At 56.5% G+C, this 18,800-nt stretch overlaps 1 protein-coding gene across 1 annotated transcript in view; it reads left to right on the top strand.

Annotated features, from left to right (window-relative positions):
- Positions 1-3,286: 3,286 nt before the first annotated feature.
- KNDC1 (kinase non-catalytic C-lobe domain containing 1) overlaps positions 3,287-18,800 on the top strand; it is a 56,938-nt gene continuing 41,424 nt past the window's right edge. The window contains exons 1-3 of the mRNA XM_060090169.1: positions 3,287-3,388; positions 9,638-9,836; positions 10,112-10,170. Of these exons, the coding sequence (XP_059946152.1) occupies positions 3,287-3,388; positions 9,638-9,836; positions 10,112-10,170 (360 nt within the window). The remainder of the gene's footprint in view (positions 3,389-9,637; positions 9,837-10,111; positions 10,171-18,800) is intronic.

Below are 18,800 nucleotides of genomic sequence, written 5' to 3'. Positions count from 1 at the left end.
AAACATGTTTATGTGGTTTTTTCCAAATGATTGATAGTGTATCAAAACTACTTTGGTTTTTAGGTCCTGGGATATATTTACAGCAGTGACTAATAGCTTTATTTCAAAATGTCAATAATTATACCACGCCAGAAATTACATTATTTGCAATTACTTACATTTCTTAATTTTTCAAAAATGTAGATGTCGACTTCAAAATGTACAAGTGGTGTGACAGCTTCTCAAAATCTTTCAGGGAAAACAGGAGCTTTGAAAACCCATCCTGCACCACTCCCTCCCACCCCACATTCGGCCTGATCTACTGACAGCCGCTGACTGCACGGTGGAAGCCAGGAGAGAGCGCACCTGGGGTCACGCGTGGCGAGGGCCCAGCCTAGCCTGGAGTACAGCCTCCCTGGTCACTGAGGGCGGCCGGGGGAGGGCTGAGGTTTGAGGCTCGGGGGTGGGCAGGGAGGACGCTTGGGCTAGGACCTGCTTGGAGACAGAGGGAGGGCCTTGGAGGAGATGGGGGTGGAGCAGAGTGAGTCGACGGGTCAGGGAAGAACAGTGAGGAGACGGGACTCCGCCAGGTCGTGGCCTTGGCCGTGGAGCTGACCGTGCGTCCAGGAAGCCTCTGCAGGATTCTGGCAGCGCCTAAGAGTCCCAGGAAGCAGACTTGCTCACTGGGCATGTGCTGGACGTGCGGGTGGCGGGGAGAGGCTGGCGCAGAGGCCGGGGCAAGTGGGTCCTCGCAGCAGTCCGCTCGTGAGGACTCTTGGCCTGTTTGGAGCTGAGCTTGAAATTAACTTTGAGTGGTGCCCAGGACTGCCTGGACGTCCTTGTCCCATTTGCTCTGGGAAGGTCGGGAGTGCCTGATCTGGACTTGGTCCGATCTCGAAAGTAATGTGACAGTCATGTACCAACACTGACGAGCACCCACCATGCCCGAGGCACCAGGACACAGGGTGCCACGACCTTCCAGGTAGCAGAGCTTGCCATAACTGCGGGCAAGTGTGTAAACACACAGTGAGACTCACAAAACAGCCAGCAGAAGCTGCCAGTCACTCCATTGAACAAGGAAGACCAGTGACCACAAATGCTTTGGGGAAGCAGGCGGGTAGAAGGAAGGACAATGCGGCCCCTGCCAGGTGCCTCCCTAGGGCTCCCCACTGGCCCAGGCACCCTGGTCCCTGCTTGACCGAGGGGATGGGACATGCCCACTAAGTGCTTTTAGGCTGTAACAGCCAAAGCTGACTCAGCTGGCATCTACAGCCCATTTGTCCTGTACTTTACCCAAATTGGATGCTCCTTTTCCCGAAGTAGACAATGTCATTAGGCCCAGAAGCACTGGCGATGACACTGCTCCTTCAGTTAAGGGGTTTGCATGCCACCCCCCAATTCAGTTCTCAGCCCAGACCCCAGGCCCGGTTGCAGGGAGACCTGAGAACCAGGTGATAAAGTCGGCATCCTCCCTTTGGGCCCACATAGCTGAGACCCCCGGAGGGTGTTTCGGCTGGATAGCGGGTGAGGGGTGTCAAGGCCACACGCAGGCTTCAACAGCCTTCGACGCCAGCCTGGGACAGAGGGAAGGGGCAACACCCCGCCCCTGCAGCACAGGGACCCTGCAGGCAGGGCGCTCGGCTCTGTGGACCCAGGGTCTGAGCACAGGATGCAGCTGGAGCCCCGGGGCTCTGGAGCAGGGCCTGCCTCCCTCTGAGACCGGGTGGTGCCCACCGACAGCCCAGGCACTCATCCTGAGATGGATCTTCTCCAACCGCTGCTGCCCTCACCCACCCACCCGCCCTGGCTGCTGCTCCCTGTTCCCAGACAGCCAGACCCACTTCTCTCAGGTGCCTTGGGTGGGCTGCACAAGGTGGGGCTGCCGGCACCCCGGCCGCCAGCCTGAGGCCTCGCTGCCCACCTGCTTCTCCCCTGACCGGGTGCTCCTCCCACCTGGGGTCACATCGCAGGGCCCCCGGGGCCACGAGACCTGAGCCGGGACATAATTAGTCCCCTGCGTTCTCGGACCTGGCAGGACCTGCTACGAGTCAGCTTCCTTCGCCGAGGAGCATTTACAGAGTGGCTGCTGTGAGCCTGGCCGCAGTGCCCACCGTCTTGTGGGAGCTCTGACCCCCTGCTCTGCGCCAGGGGAGGGGGCCCACCCGTCACCCTTCTGCGGAAGACCTAGAGGCTGTGCTGTCCGGCTCTTTGCTTCACTGTGAGGGGGTACCCTCCCTGGATCTCTGCCAGGCTGGGGTCGGGGTATCCTGCTCTCTGCCCAGCCACAGGCCCTGGCTTGGGGCAAGGCTCGTCCCTGTGCTGAGGAAACCCGGTGAAGGGGTTAGTCACGAACCAGCAGGACTGCCAAATTGAGGGAGAGCTTGTCTGTTCTTTTGGTTTCCTTTCCACACCGAGGAGGCAGGCTGGCAAGGTCTGGAGGAAGCTCTAATTACTGGTCCCCCGTCCATGGGACCCTAACTCAAGAAAGGGGCAGGCCAGACCCCAACCGCTCTGACGGGTCTTCTCCCTGGACTCTACCCCACCCCGCCCCCCCTGCCCGGCCCCCCCAGCCCTGCCTGGCCCTCCTGGGCACCTCTGCAGCCGCCCCTCCCCCCCTCCCCGCGTGGACTGCGGCAGCCCCGCCCCCTGCCGGCGGGGGCAGGGAGCGAGGGTGACAGGGTGGAGGGTGGACCACCCGCCCGGCACTCTCCGCGGGCTGGGCCGCGGCCCTGCATCCGTGTGCCCACAGAGCCCGCGGCTGCCTGCGACGCACCGCTCAGGAACACCGGCCACAAGACCGGCCCCGCCCCCAAATGGTGCCAACCGCGCACAGGCCTCCACCCCTCCCCACCACCCCCCCCAGTGCATCCCCCAGGAAAGCGGCCAACGTCCCCGAGGGGCAAAGTCCCCAGAACGCCCTCGGAGGCCCCATTCGCCCCCAATTTCCCGGCAAAGTGAGCACGGCCTTCCGACTGCCGCGACCCCCAGTCCCGCGCCCAGGTGTCCCCACCCCCGTCCCCGCTCTGGTGACACTGCGGCAGCGCGCGGGCGGGGCGCACCGGGGGCGGGGCCGGCGAGGGCCGCGGGGGGCGGCGCGGGGGGCGTTACCATGGCGGCCCTGCGCGCGTAGCTATCCCGGCTCGCAGAGCCAGAGCCTGTGCGCGGAGCCGGAGGCCGGGGCGCCAAGGCCGCTGGAGGGGCGAGGCGAGGCGGGGGGCGCCGGCCTCGCGTAGATCTCGGGCGGCGGGTGCGCCTCCGGCCCGAGCGCGGCGGCTCAGGCAGTGACTGAGAGTGTGGCGCACGGAGGATGCAGGCCATGGACGCTGCCGCGGCGGATTTTTACGAGGAGGATGGCAAAGATTTAGACTTCTACGACTTCGAGCCGCTCCCCACTCTGCCGGAGGACGAGGTGAGCCCCCGACCCGCGCTGGGACCCCCACCGTTCCCCACGGAGGGGTTCGTGGAGAGTCCCCAGGCCCCCTGCCCCCGGGCCAGGTCCTGACAGCAGGGGGATGCCAAAGCCGTTCTCACCATCAGCACCAGCCTTTAACGTTTTCCACCAGAGGGGACAGGACCGTGGGATGCCACCTGGGACAGCAGCGGGTGGGCTGTCACTGAAGAAGTTGGCGCCCTGCGGGGGTGGGCTCCGGATTACAGCTGTTGGGGGGATGAGCGTGGGGGGCGCTTAGCGGCAGGGCCCGGGCACTGTGTTCCTCCTTGCGGAGGCCCTAGGAGGTCAGTGGAAGGCGCCGGGCAGCGGAGCCCAGTCAGGCCAGACTGTTCAGGAGCTGGGGGCGGGGGAGGCCCCCATGACTGAGGGCTGATTCCTGCCCATAGAGGACAACAGTGGCCTTCAGTCAGGAGCCCAAGTCCTGAGCCCCCAGCCAGGGTGCAGGGGGCCAGGGTCTCTGTCACATGGGGCTCCTGGCCATTAACTGGGCCACTTTGCCTGCGACTCTGTCAGAGACGCCTCCCCACCCGCCTGGGTTTGTCCCTGTAGCTCTGGCTTCCCCGTAGTGCCCCACAGACCGTGGGTTGGGGTCAAATGAATAAACTCCGTGGCGCTTGAACAAGCCAGTCCCCGCCACACGAGAGGTGGCCCCCAGAGGACACAGCTGCTCCCAAGAAGACCCTCTAGTCTCCCAAGGCTGGGGGTCTGTGCAGATGCCCGTCCCAGCCCCTAGCAGGTACAGGCGCCCATCCATGGGGTCTGCTGGCGCCGTGTGCCCTTAGCAGAGCGCTGTTGCAGTGCTGCCCTCTAAATGACAAGACCCTCCACGTGCCCACCTGGCCAGGCTCGCCAGCGAGGCAGACACAGCCAGCCCCTCCTGGGCTAGAGGGGGTTCATAACAGCTGAAGCTGCGGTCCCCAGGTCCCTGGCCCTCAGATGGCCCCCGCCCACTTTCCCAGCAGAGCTGGTTCTGAGGACAGAGGGGCTCATGCCCTAGAAGCAGCCCTTCTGGTGGCAGAATCTGTTGAGGAGGCTGCTGAGGCAGTGCCCCGGGGGGCGGGGGCTGCCTTTCCCCCCGCCCTCCACCCCCACCCCGTGGCCTGGATTCCGCGAGAGAGAAGGCTGCGGAGAGGAAAGGCAAGGGAATAAAGAACCCTGTGGATATCTCCATGGCTTTGATGGAGCAAGAAAGGGTGCTCCCAGCCCTCAGCCTTCAAACACTCCCCCCCGGAAGGATGCATTTCTGAAGTGTCTGTTGGGAGACTCATGTCCCCCCCAAATCACTCTCCAAGGCAGACGCAGATGTGGTTCTCCACATGGGGCCTTTCTGCACTGGCTGCCCCACACTTCCAGGGCGTCCTCCATGCCTGGCACACCGAGCCGGTGACTGATGCCAAATAAACAGGACAGGCAGAGCTGGGATTTGGACCCAAAGCCTCAATCCCGAGCCCACCGTCTGTCCTGCGGCCGTGCCCTGAGGCCACCTCCTGGTAACAGTGTCCCCAGCGCCCCTCGGGGCTGGAGCAGCCCGCAGCTGTGCACAGTGCATGGGGCCGGGGGTCCCCATCATCCTGTGGCCGTCACCTCCAGGTGAAGTGGGACGCCACCTTTGTAGTAGCATCCAGCCGGGAAGCTCGGGGCTCCTTAAACTTCTCGCACCCTCCCTGGCGAGAGGCACTGCCTTTGGGTGTGTTCTCGTGAAACAGGAGGAAAGTCCCTGCTTCCTGGCACAGCGTTGTGTAGTCAGGTTGTATCCGAAAAGCCATCCTGCGTGAGAGGAAGGAGGGCCGTGCTGGAGGAGCCCCCGGAGGGAACCATGGCCAAGGACAGAGGGCAGCTTCCAGGGAGGGACGGTGGGTGCCAGACCCAGGACTGTACAAGCCACGTGAGACACAGGCATTTGCTGGTTATACAGCTAATTATATCACCTGACCACAGTGAGCTCAGGAGATAGAGCTCCTGGAACACAGGAGCCCCTGGAACGTCCATGCCCTGTTGTGACCCCAGAGAAAATCCAAATTGCTGGTGGACACATGAGAAAACGTTTGACTTCATTATTATCAGGCAACACAAAATACACCCGCTGCGAAAACCTTCCTGCACGCGCCAGGTTGGCGAGACCCAGAAAGCCGGACAGTGGCCCAGGTTGGCGGGAACGGGTGGTAGCGGCCCTGCCTCTCTGCCAGGGTGTAGGGCGGATGGAGTGGACCAGCCTCTTTGGAAAACAGTTTGGCATCCGATAGTGGAGAGGGGATGCCTGCACTTGTGTCCCAGCAACTTCAGTCTGGGCACCTGCCCCAGAGACACATGACCCATGGGCAACGACGCATGAGCACGAGAACTCAAGGCCGAGACCACCCGGGGGAGCGTGCTGAGGGGGCTGGCACCGCCCAGCAAGGTCCTGGAGGTCATAGCCCGCCCGGTCCCTGGCCTCCTGCAGGCAGCACCACTGCATCGGTACAAGCGAAGGCCGGGGTGCGGATCAGGCAGACCCCAGGCCATCGGGAGGCAGGTGGTGCCACTGGCCTACAGGGGCCTTCGGGGGGCAGGGCGTCTCCCAGTCCCCAGACTCCCCCAAGGGGAGTCCAGCAGGGCATCTCCCCAGCATCTGTGGGCCGGGAGCTGGGCTGGGCCTGGGCATCTGAAAGCAGATGGGGAGCATTTGAAATATGCAGAATGACCCATGGGTCCTGTGGCCCCCACGTGGCCCTGGCTCGCAGTCTGTGTCTGCGGGGCAGAAGCTCCTGCATGGCTGGCGTGTTGCCGTCACTGGACAGCGGCCTGTGGCAGGAAGCCAGCACTGCCCTCTAGGACCCAGACTGGCGACAGGGGCTGCCCTGGGAAGCCGCATCCTCTTGCCTCCCAAGCCCCGCTCCCAGCCAGGATGGGGGTTCAGTCAGTGCCCACACAATTGCAAGGGGGGCCCTCTTTCCTGCCCTGGGTGGTCTCCCCCTCAGATCTCCCCCCAGAGCCCACCCAGGCAGCGCCTTGCTGGGCAGTAGTGAGGGGTGAGGTGCGAGCTCCGGTAGGCTTTCTGGGTCTGCCCGAAAGGCTGGCTCTATACCCAGGAGATGGAGCTGGCCGGCAATGACCAGGTCAGGCCATGGGGGCAGCGGCAGGAGGGAAGTCTCCCCAAGCCTGCAGCAGCCCCTGGTGGGTGCCCGGAGGCGAGGCTGGAGCACAGCCATCTGGAGGAGCCTCACTGGCTTTTCTGTTCGTAGCACGTCAACACACACACACACACACACACACACACACAGAGACATGTCTGTCTCGGCCCGTGAAGCCCCTGCCGGCCTCCAGGCACCGTCCCCTTGAGTGTGGATCGGGGCCTCATGGCGTGAGGCCCAGGGCCCATGGGGTAATGAGCTGCCCCTCTGGGAAGAGCACAGGCTCCCATCGATCAGGGCTGGAATTTGGGGGCAGGTGGTGGACTGAGGGGGCCTAAATGGCCAACACCTGCTTCCCGGTCTCTCCCTGTCCTCGTCTTTGGCCCATCAGCCAAGGCGGCCCAGCACCCCCGCCTGCCCTACTTGGGCCGTGGATTCAGGCAAGGAAGGGTCATTCTTCCTGCCTGGGCCAGAGCAGGATGGACCAGGGGGGCGGGCTGCGGGTCCCAGAGGGAGGTGACCGCAGGCGCAGTGTCCGGGATCTGTCATCATGTGGCAGGACCTGCCCCGGGCGTGTCGGGGGCCTTCCTGGAGCTTGCTTCCGCTGAATCCCGCCTTCCCCTTGTAACAGTGGGGTTTCAGAGGAGCTAAGACCAGTGAGTGGAGGCCTTAGCCACACGGAAGCGATGACTCAGGACCCACGGAAGTTACCCCGTAGAGTCACACAGAGAGTCCCCCCAGCGGGCGCTCCCCATGAATGGGTGCAGGTCTCCAGCTTCCCCGAGGAGTTTCCACCTCACCAGGGCATCTTTCCGCTGGGCAGGGGCAGCAGAGGCCTGGGCCTGAGCAGGAAGCCGTGCCATGGTTCTGCCCTGGGCCCCCATCTCCTGGCAGCACATCTGTCACAGCTGCGTGCCAACAGCCAGTGGAGAGCCAACGAGGCCTCTGTAGTGGGACTGGCTCACACCCTCCTAAATAACCAAGCCCACGGGGTCCTCGGGCTGTTCACTGTGCAGGCCTCTGTGTGTACGCATGCATGTGTGTGCATGTGTGCACACGGTGCCCAGGTGTCTCTCTAACCAGGCCTCGCGGGCATCCCTGGGAGCCTCGGGCTCTGCTGAGTCGTGAGGGGTCCTGGGTGGGGCAGAGAGGCCCCCAGGTGGAGCCAAATCAGGAAGACCTTTTATCAGCGAACCCGGGGAACCCAGCCGGGAGATTTGGAAGCTGAGATTTCTGGTTCACGAGCCTCTCTGCCACGCCAGTCTAATCGTGTGCTCTGCTTTTTGCTATGCCCCGTCCACCCTCCTCCCAGGGTCAGTACAATACGGGAGCCCAGCAAGGGGCTCTCTGCTCTCAGAGCTGCCTTTTCCTCCTCCATCTTAACCAACCCCCGCCAAGAGAAAGAGCTGGGAGGGCCCAGGAGGATGTCATTGAGCCCCTCCCTGGACTCAGAAGGAACAGACGTGGGATGAGACTAGTCACACGGGCGGACCTGCTGCATGCCCCTCCTGTAGCACCCCCGCCGCCCCGCACACCACGCGCTGCTTGGCCAGACACACACACAGCGGCTGCTCACGCTGCTGCTTTCCTTCTGGGTTTAAACCCTTCATCTCCTTTGCTGTGGTCAAGGCCCCCGTGCAGTACAGGTGGGAGAAGTTCAAGGGCAGGAGATGGTAGGCTCCTTTTAGGACCTGGCAGCTTGGCTACACGTGAGAACATCCTGTGTGCTGGGAGGATGGAGCAAGGAGGCTGGAGGGAGAGCTAGGTGGGGGGGGCGGGAGCAGGGGCACCTCTCTTCTGCAGCAGCCCCAACTCATCCCGACCCTCCACCCCCAACTCACCCCGACCCTCCACCCCAACTCACCCCGACCTCCACCCCCAACTCACCCCGACCTCCACCCCCAACTCACCCCGGCCCTCCACCCCAACTCATCCCGACCCTCCACCCCCAACTCACCACGACCCTCCACCCCAACTCATCCCGACCCTCCACCCCCAACTCACCCCGACCCTCCACCCCCTGTCACCCCGACCTCCACCCCCAACTCACCCCGACCCTCCACCCCAACTCTCCCTGAGTCTCCACTCTGCCCTCCGAGTCTGCTCCCCCAGGCCCCAGCTCCCAGCCTGGCTCCCTCAGTCCCCCTCCCCTCCTTAGGCTGGTGGTGCGTGAACACACAAATCCACGGAGCTAACCAGGGCGTCAAACAATGGGTCAGAAAAGGGCTGTGATGTACAGGGTGTCTGATGTGTGAGCCTGTGTATTGTGTGCACCCATTGATGAATGTGTTTGTGCATGTGTGACTTGCGTGAATACATGTGGGCACGTGTGTGGATGTGTGGGTTTTGCACGCCTGTGCATCAAAGTTAGTAAACGTGTGAGAGCTGTGTGCATGTTGGCGTGGGTCCGTCTGTGCACACATGCCTGACGGATTGTGTTCGCACGCTCTGTGCACACGTGTGTGTGAGTGAGTGTGGGTGGCACAACCACAGCTGAGTCAGACCTGGAGGTGGAGCCCGCTGTGTGGGCGGCCTCAGGGTCTAGCTGTGCAGGAGCCACGTGACCGTGTCCTCCACGTGCACCACCCGGAGCCGCTGTCCAGGCAGCTCAGCAGCCGTGGTGTCAGGAGCATGTTCGCGTGTCCCGTGACTGCTGTAGGCTCACGTCACGTTCACTGGGCTGGCGGCTCCCCGCGCACGGCTGTGCCTTCATGGCAACAGCTCCGTCTTCCCTCACCTGCTCACAAGCTGAGAAGGTGAGGCTCCCTGCGTACCCACCGAGGTCTGTGTGCTGAGCCCGTGGGGCCGGGCCAACGGCGGGGGGCCGCACGGTCTGGGACCAAGGGCAGGCTGGGCAACACCTGCTCCAGCAGCAGCTGACGGTGCAGCACGTGCTCTGCGGCACCTGACGTGGGATGTCGTCTGGTGGGGTTTCTTAAGACGTTGCCGAAAACCTCGTTCCAGACATGGAATGAAACGTTGCGGCGTGGCGTCTGCTTCCCGGGAGTTGTCTGGACGTTGGGGGCCGCGGGGGCCTGTCCCCAGGCCTGCTGCCCCTGTGCTGGCGCCCGCAGCTCAGCCCAGGCCTGTCTTGCAGGAGAACGTGTCCCTGGCCGACATCCTCTCCCTGCGGGACAGCGGGCTCAGCGAGCAGGAGGCCTGGGCCGTGTGCCTGGAGTGCAGCCTGTCCATGAGGAGCGTCGCCCACTCGGCCATCTTCCAGACCCTGTGCATCACGCCCGACACCCTGGCCTTCAACACCAGCGGGAACGTGTGCTTCATGGAGCAGCTCAGCGGTGAGGCCCGGGCGGGCGCCCGCAGGGGAACGTGAGCGCAGAGTCGGCCTGAGTGGACGCGGGCCCCCCGTGGGCCAATGGTCCCGGAACCGGGTTTCCATGGTAACCTGCTGGTACCTCCGCCCCTCCCCACCGCTGTGGGGCTCGGGACGCACTGGTGCTCGCAGCTCCCCATCCCGGGAGAGCCTGGAAGCCTGTCTTCCCCAGTGACCCGGGTGGGGGGTAGTGGGAAGGGAGGGTCGCCGTGTGACCCGGCGCCTTCTCTTCCCACCCAGACGACCCCGAGGGAGCCTTTGTCCCCCCGGAGTTCGATGTGACTGGGAACACCTTTGAGGTAAGCGGCAGCAGGTGGGCCAGTGCCCGGCCCCCCTCCGACCGTCACCCGGCGGCGGTGAGTGCCTGCGGTCGGCACGCCCACCTCTGTCCCCTCGGGTCCCCAGCGACTTGGCCACTGCGATATCCCGCGTCCAGCCGCATGCTTCTCACTACAGCGCTTGGCATGTTGTCTGAGTGCGAATTTACTATATTTAAGATGTTAAAAGCGCCTGAAATGACCGGTGGTGACTGACGGGGGTCACAGCTCCTCTGAGGGATTGGCAGGGGCAGCTCATGGCCCCGGAGAATCACCCACGAGAGTGAGAGGCAGCCACGCCTAGAACCGAGGCCTCCAGGGCCCCTGGGCACCCCCACTGCAGCGAGGTGGGCAGGGGGCCTAGAGAAGGGAGGGGGCCCACTCCTGCTGCTTTCACTTTCTAAAAAGAGCCTCCTGCTGCGTCTTAGCTTCTGGAATTTCCTTTTATGTGATTTCCCTAGACTCCTCCGCACTGGGTGTCATGTCCTTCGTAGGGGGAGTCCTGGTGGGGTCAGTGCTGCTCTGCGTGGCCTCCGCGTGTCCAGCGAGAGCTCCCAACGGGCCGGCGGGGTCGCTTGCAGAGCAGGGCAACTCTTACCTGAGGGGCTGCCTGAGGTGCGCACCCACCAGCGCCCAGAGACCCCTCACCCCCTCCTGCGGGATGGGTTCCGCTGGGATTGCCAGGGGTTGCGTTCCTGTCGGTCAGGACAGTGGGCTTGCAGGTGGTGGCGTGGGGACCCCCTCTGTGGGAGAGCCCATTTCTATCCAGTTGCTCAGCTTTTCTGCCTGTATTTTCGTCCGTTTTGTCAGGACTGCAAAAGCCATGTCCACCCTGTGTCAGACTTCCTTGAAGGCAGCGGTTCTCAAACTTTTTGGTTCTTGGAACCCTTTACACTCCTAAAAATCACTGAGTGCCCAGAGAGCTTTGTTTGTGTGGGTTGTATCTGCCAGCACTCACTGTATTACAGGTTAAAATGGAGAGATGCGTAAAAAGTCTACCTGTTAATTCATTCAGTGACAGCCGTAAACCCACTGCATGCTAGCACATATAACATGCTTCCGTGAGAAATAACAGTATTCCCCTCCAGAGAAAACAGTGAGGAGAGTGGCATCGCTTTACACGTTTGTAAATCTCTTGAATGCCCGGCTCAACGGAGGCCTGGGTTCTCACGGCCGCGTCTGCATCCAGTCTGCTGCGACAGCATAGGCCCGCGGCCCTGGCAGCCTCCACGGCCTGTTGCTGGGAAATTGTTTGGCCTCTGGAACCACGCTTTGAAAAAAGCTGCCTGAAGGCATCCTCTGATGGAAAAAAAAGTTTCTCATTTCTAAAATAGTCAAATTATTGGTGTTTTCTTGTGCCTTAAGAAACCTTGCCAGCCTCAAGATCCAACAGATATTTACTGACATTTTCTACCAAGAGCCTTAAAGTTTTGTTCTTCACATTTAGTCCACCTGAGGCTGATTTTTTTAAAATATTTACTTATTTATGTGGCTGTGCCAGGTCTTTAGTTGCGGCAGGTCTTTTAGTTGCAGGATCTTTAGTTGCAGCATGTGGGATCTAGTTCCCTAACCAGGGATCGAATCAAACCCGGGCCCCTGGCATTGGGAGCGTGGAGTCTTAACCACTGGACCTGCAGGGCAGTCCCGAGGTTGATTTGTAATGTATGTGAGGCAAGGATCCAAGTTCATTTTTTTTATATGGATAACCGTTGCTCCCAGCTGTTTGTTGGCTGGCCCCGGTACACGCCACCTAAGCCATATACACCCCAGTTTCAGACAAAAATGGGTCTGCTTCCCGGGCCTCTGCCCTAGTCCATGGCAGTCTGCCCACCCCTGCACTAAAGCTGCGTTTATTGACCCCAGCTCCGCCACGAGCCCAGCATCTCACAGCGAACGTGCCCGGTCCCTGTTCTTTTCAGAAGCGCTCTGACTATTCTTAACTCTTTATTCTTCCATAAATTTTAGAATTAGTGTCAAGTTCCAGGAAAAGCTCTGGTGGCATTTTGACTAGAATGGCTCTGAATGTGTAGGTCAGTTTGGGGAGAATTCATCCCCTATAGTATGTTATACATGGTATACGTCTTCATTTATTTAGCTCTAATTTACTGTGTCAATAACATTTTAAAACCTTTATTGTAAGTTTTACTTGGATATCCTTTACTAGTTTATTCTCAGGAATGAGGTATTTTCTGATTCTATTCTAAATGGGTGGTCATCTTTCTAATCACATTTTTTTGCTTTTTGGGGCAAGTCTACAGAAATGCAGTTCACTTTAACATCTTAATCTTACATCAGCCATCTTGGTAAATTCTTTTATTATTTCTGATAACTTATAGAGTCTTTTAGTTTTTCTGTTTAACTGATCAAATCACCAGCAGAAGGTGGCAGGCAGTGTTGATCCCGCTGTCCAAAGGCTTGGTGCCAGGTTCCCCTTCCAAGTGTCCTGAGTGGGCCTGGAGCAGCGGTGTGATGGGGTCAGTGATTTCTCCACGATCCTAAGAGAGCTCTTCCCACCTCCCCACCCTGGATGACATTTGCAGCGGCCCCCTGAGGTCCCCGCTGTGCCAGAGGGATGGGGTTCTATCAGGAAATGCTTCGGCATACTTAGAAATGATCATGAAGATGTTAATGTCTCCCTTTTTTATTTTCTAGCATTAAGTCAACCTTTCCTACTTAGAGAAACCTAAACTGGCTGTGTCCGATTTTTTCTTTACACCGTTGCATTTGATTGACTAATGCCTACTTTGGGTCTCTGTGTATTTTTCTCGAGTGGACTGGTAGTTTTCCATTCTGTTGATGTTTTTGACTCATGTGAGCCATCAGGACTATCCTGGCTCTATGTAAATGCCCCCGCTTCCTTTGCCGTGTAATAGTTTATGTAAGAATGGGATGGTCTGTTCCTTCAGAGTCTGGTCAAACTTACTTATGAAGCCATCTGTTTCCTTGGAGCAAAGATTTTTAATTGCTGCTCTATTTTTAATAATTATAGGATTTATCTGTTTTGTATTTCCTATTGAGTCAGCTTCTTGGTAAACCATATGTTTCTAAAAATTTACCCATTGTTACCTGTGTTTTTAAAGTTGCAGCTGAGGTCCTTTCTGAATCACTGCGTCATCGTAGGCGCCTCTTCCACTCCTTGGATAATTTATTTGTACTTTCTCTTGCCAGCCTTGCCGAGGGGGTGGGGTTATATATTTTCTTAGTTTTGTCAACAGAAATAATCAATAATAATTCATAATAGGAAAGGAAAGAGTGTTATGTGAGCCAGACTGAGGACTATAGCCCGAGAGACAAAGATTCAAGAAGCACTTGAATCATGTTCCCCAGGCTACAAAATGGGGAAGGCTTATAAAGGCAAAATCCACAAAATTCCTCAAGTTGTTTGTCAGGAATTAGGATTGGAGCTGCAAGAAGTAAGGGTGCTGGTCAAGCATGATTGGTTGGGGTCTGAAATGGTGGCATAGTTACAAGGAGAGACTTGAGACCTAAGGTTGTGGGTGGCAGCTGCTGGCAGATACTGTTTTGAGAACGGCCCGTGGTGTCATTGAGTCTGATAGGGTCCCGAATGCAAGTTCTCAGGGATGCAGGAATGTGTCTGAAACCACATCCACAGCAGCCACCTGGCTCCATCCTGGATGGCTGAACCACAGTTACTCCATTTTGATTTTTAAATATATCCTTTTCTTAAACGTTAAAGCAGTTGTACAATGTGTGTTCAGCAGGGCTTAAGACAGGCTGCTCTAGATGAATGGATAAAGAAGATGTGATATATATGCATATGTGATATAGGTATATATGTGATACACACACACGCAAACATACACACACAATGGAATACTACTCAGCCATAAAAAAGAATAAAATAATGTCCTTTGCAGCAACATGGATGGACCTAGAGATTATCATGCTAAATGAAGTACATCAGAAAGAGAAAGGCAAATACTATATGATATCACTTATATGTGAAATCTAAAATATGACACGAATGAACTTTACAAAACAGAAACAGACACACAGACATGGAAAACAGACTTGTGGTTGCCACGGGGGAGGCGGGTAAGGGAGGGGTGGATTGGGTTTGGGATTAACAGATGCAAACTATTATATACAGGATGGATAAACAACAAGGTCCTACTGTATAGCACAGGGAACTATATTCAATATCCTGTGATAAACCATAATGAAAAGAATATGAAAAAGAATATATATATGCATAACTGAGTCTCTTTGCTGTACAGCAGAAATTAACACAACAATGTAAATCAACTGTACTTCAATAAAGTAAAATTTTTAGAAAGACGGGCTGCACGTGAGTGCAGCTAACATGGCAGCAGCGAGCACACAATGATTTGCCCCCAGAAGGGCTTGCCGGGCCTCCGCTCTGCACCCGTCAAGTCCACCACCTTCCAGAAGCCTTCCCAACCAGTGGATCCCGTGGGGATTTCTCACCTCTCTGATGTCCTGTAGCCCTGATCTCCTTAGCAGCCCTTCGTGTAGTGAGTGCTGAGTGAATGTCAATAATGAGTGTAATTACTGTTATTAATGTTATTAAATGACGGTTATTCCCTTTGCCCTCCTGGAGGACAGGGACATGTATCTTAAAAAAAAAAAAAAAAAAAAGACAGGCTGCTCTGACCAGCACAAAGTTCAAGCCAAATCACGTATGAGCCAGAGCAACTTCCGCAAACCTCCATACGTGAAAGTTTCTTCCAGCAGCTTTTCAAAGAGCCCACCTTGTATGGTGTGAGGTCTCCTGTCCCATCTTGGTTTCTTCTTCTCCATCAATTCTGCTCTTATGTTCCAGTCTCTTTCTTCTTGTACTTGTTTCGAGTTTAGTGAGTTTTCCTAACTTGAGTTGGACACGCAGCTCATCAGTCTGAGCTTTTCTTCTTTGCTAATATTAGGGTCAACACCTAAAGCTAAGAATTTCCCTCCGAACACGAGTTTTGCCACATGGCATGTGCAGTATCGTTCACTTCTAGGTGTTTCTTTATTTTGTTAAAAAAAAGACTTTTTGACCATTTTAAAGTCTTTATTGAATTTGTGACAATATTACTTCTGTTTTCTGTTTTGGTTTCTTCGCTGCGAGGCATGTGGGATCTTAGCTCCCTAACCAGGGATCAAACCCACACCCGCTGTGTTGGAAGGCGAAGTCTTAACCACTGGATCATCAGGGAAGTCCCTCTAGGTGTTTCTTTATTTCCACTGGGATTTCTTCTGAAAGAATGGGTTGGGTTTTTTCTTATTTTTTATTGTGATACAGGCAGACCTCACTGTATTGCACATCACTTTATTGTGCTTTGCAGATACTGCATTTTTTACAAACTGAAGGTTTGTGGCCGCCCTGCATTGAGCAAGTCTGTCGGTGCTATTTTCCCAGCTGCATTTGTTCACTTTGTATCTCTGTCACATTTTGGGATTTTCACAATATTTCAAGCTTTATAATTATTATTATTAGATTTGTTATGGTTGTCTGTGATCAGTGATCTTTAACGCTGCTATTGTAATTGTTCCACGGCACAGTTTACTGACAGATGCGGTGTGTGTCCTCACTGCTCCACCGACGGCCCATCCCAGTCCCTTCCTTGGCCTCCCTGATCCTTGAGACACAACAGTATTGAAATCAGGCCAGTTAGTAACCCTGCAGTGGCCTCTAAGTGTTCAGGTGACGAGCAGAGCCAAAGGTCCCTCCCCGCGTGTTGGGCCGTTAGGGTCCTCTGTCGCTTCGTCACTTGTCCTCTGTGCCGAGTTGTCTGCTCCGTCCTCTGAGGTGTACACGGCGCTGCACCCCCCCCCCCCTTTGAGAGAAAGCGAGTCCAGCAACGGAAGGGAGCCGCCATCCACTCTGCAAGTGACAGAGCTCCCGGGTGGAGGGGCTTTCCCGGGGCAGGGAGCCCACCTGCTGCAGGGGGTAGGGACAGCCAGGCCCACGACAGGCAGGGAGGAGTGATGGGGGCCACGCTCAGGGGGAAGGGAGAGACTGTCCTTGGCGGGAAGGAAGGGTGCTCCGCCTTCCTTTTTAATGCTTCCTGTCCCCGGAATCTTCCTATCATGACAAGTTTTCTTCTCTGAGTCGCCGTAATTCCTAGCGGGTGGTTGGTGACTTTCCCTGTTGGCTCCTCCCATGGGGCAAGCAGGTCCTTCTCGCCTCACACCTGTGTCAGCGTGGGCGCCAGTGCCCCGATCCCGGTGTTGGCACCGCCCATGATCTGGGGTCCCCGCTCTGTGCTCAGATGGCAGCAGAGCAGGTGAGATCCTGCCTCACGGGCCGTGGTCCACAGGGGGACCCCAGTAGGGTTCACAGGATCACCACTAGGGGGGCTTCCAAGACAGGAATTAAAGGAGGAAAGACCTCGAGGGCCAAAGACGCTGGTGTTGGCCAGAGTGTAGTGGGCAGTGTCATCTGACAGCCGATGAGAAGTTTGTTTGCTGAGTTATTTTCAAACTAAAAAAGATGGATGGATGGATAAAGGTGGACAGAGACAGAAAGATATAGATACGGATACAAAGAAAAGTAGGAAGGAAGGGAGGGAGGGAGGAGAAATAAATGTGGGAGGCGGATGGAGAGGGGATGGACAGATGGATGGATGGATGCATGTGTGGGAGGGTAGACGGGTACCAGTGTTCCTGGAGGGGACAACAGGGTGTGGAGGGCAGGAGCAGATACCCTGGTGCAGAGCCAGGTTTCACCCTCAGGGCTGTGACTTGCTGGGGGCCTCACAGCTGCGGCCTGGCCTGCAGGTCGGGGCCCGTAAGGTCTGCCTTTCCTTCCACCCCCAGCACCCAGCAGGGCTCCCAAACCAAGGCGTCTGCCTGAGTCTGTGCAGCAGCTTGACCTACCTTTGGCCCCTTCAGGAAGCCCTGGGCGCTCGCTCCATGGGGACCCAGACGGAGGCCCTGGGTGCGGAGGGCGAGATCAGCGTGTGAGGGTGGGGAGCAGGCTGCCGTCCGCCTGGGGACCAGGGCGGGGGTGCCAGTGTCTCCCGGGAGAGGCTGGCAGTGGCCCAGGGGCCCGGCCTCGTGCACAGGGAGAGCGGACAGACTGCGGGCCGTCAGGGTGGGCACCAGCCGTGTTCACAGGGCCCCGAGTGGGTAGCCGGACACCCTCCTGAGCAGGCTGGCGTTGTCTGTACGTGACGAGGTTGTGGGCCTGAGAGGTCAGGGGCTTCGGTGGAAAATGATAGAATAAAAGACTGCAGAGGTCAGCGGAAGGCAAGATACATCCCCCAAAGTACGTAGCTTTCCTTTGTGTTGGTAGTTACCAGTTCAAGAGGAAATGGAAAACGTCCCACTTATAACAGCCACGACCACAGAAAGCCCGGGAGTGAACATGGCAGGGAGGGTTGTAAGTGCACAGCAAACCGCTTTGCTAAAGATGAACAAACAAGGCACGAGAAAATGAGCAGACGGACCCTGTCCCTCACACTAAGTATTTTTTCCACCTTAACTGCGACAAAACTGACATTTACTGTTGTGTAAGTTCAGGGCCTACAGCCTAATGATTCGATGTACTTAGCATATTTCAAAACTATTTCCCCGTGGGGTTAGTTCACACCTAACACCTCCACCACTAACTACCATTTCTTTTTGGTGGTGAGAACACTAAAGGTCTACTCTCTCGGGAACTTTGAAGTAAACAGTACAGTAGTGTTGACTGTAGCCACCACGCTGTGCGTTAGATGCCAAGGACCTATTCGTCTTGTAACTGGAAGTTTGTGCCCTTCGACCACTGTCTCCTCATTCCCCGCCGCCCACAGGCCCCTGGCAACCTCCATTCGACTCTCTGTTTCTATGAGTTCAGTTGTTTAGATTCTACATGTAAGTGCGGTCATACAGTATGTCTTTCTCTGTCTGACTTACTTCACTTAGCACAATGCCCTCAACGACCATCCTTCTTTCCTGCAGCTGAATAATATTCCATTGTGTATATAGACCACATTTTCTTTATCCATTCACCCAAAGACACTTAGATTGTTTCCACGTCTTGGCTTTTGTGAATAATGCTGCAGTGAACATGGGGGTGCAGATATCTCTTCGAGAGCCTGATTTCATTTCCTTTGGATATACACACAGAAGTGGGATTGCTGGATCATATGGAGGTTCTGTTTTTAATTTTTTGAGGAACCTCCACGTTGTTTTCCGCAGTGGCTGCACCACTTTACGTTCCCACCAACAGTGCACAAGGGTTCCCTTTTCTCCACGTTCTCACCAACGCTTGTTATCTCTTGTCTTCTTGATAACAGCCATTCTAACAGGTGTGGGGTGATATCTCATTTTAATTTTGCTTTGCATTTCCCTGATGATTAGTGAGGCTGAGCATCTTTTCATGTACCAGGGAGTTACTTGTATGTCTTCCTGGGAAAATGTCTATTCAGTTGCTCTGCCCATTTTTTAAAAATAGCATCTTTTTAAAATTATTTATTTATTTATTTATTTATTTGGCTGTGCCGGGTCTTAGTTGCAGCACACGGGATCTTTAATTGCAGCATGCGAACTCTTAGTTGAGGCATGAGAACTCTTAGTTGCAGCACGTAGGATCTGACCATTGGGAGCGTGGAGTCTTAGCCACTGGGCCACCAGGGAAATCTCCCTCTGCCCATTTTTTTTAATTT

Source organism: Mesoplodon densirostris, chromosome 1 (assembly GCF_025265405.1).
Source record: "Mesoplodon densirostris isolate mMesDen1 chromosome 1, mMesDen1 primary haplotype, whole genome shotgun sequence".
Lineage (NCBI taxonomy): Eukaryota > Metazoa > Chordata > Mammalia > Artiodactyla > Ziphiidae > Mesoplodon > Mesoplodon densirostris.
Note: the sequence above shows the minus strand (reverse complement) of the source record. Positions and strands in the feature narration are given on the sequence as shown.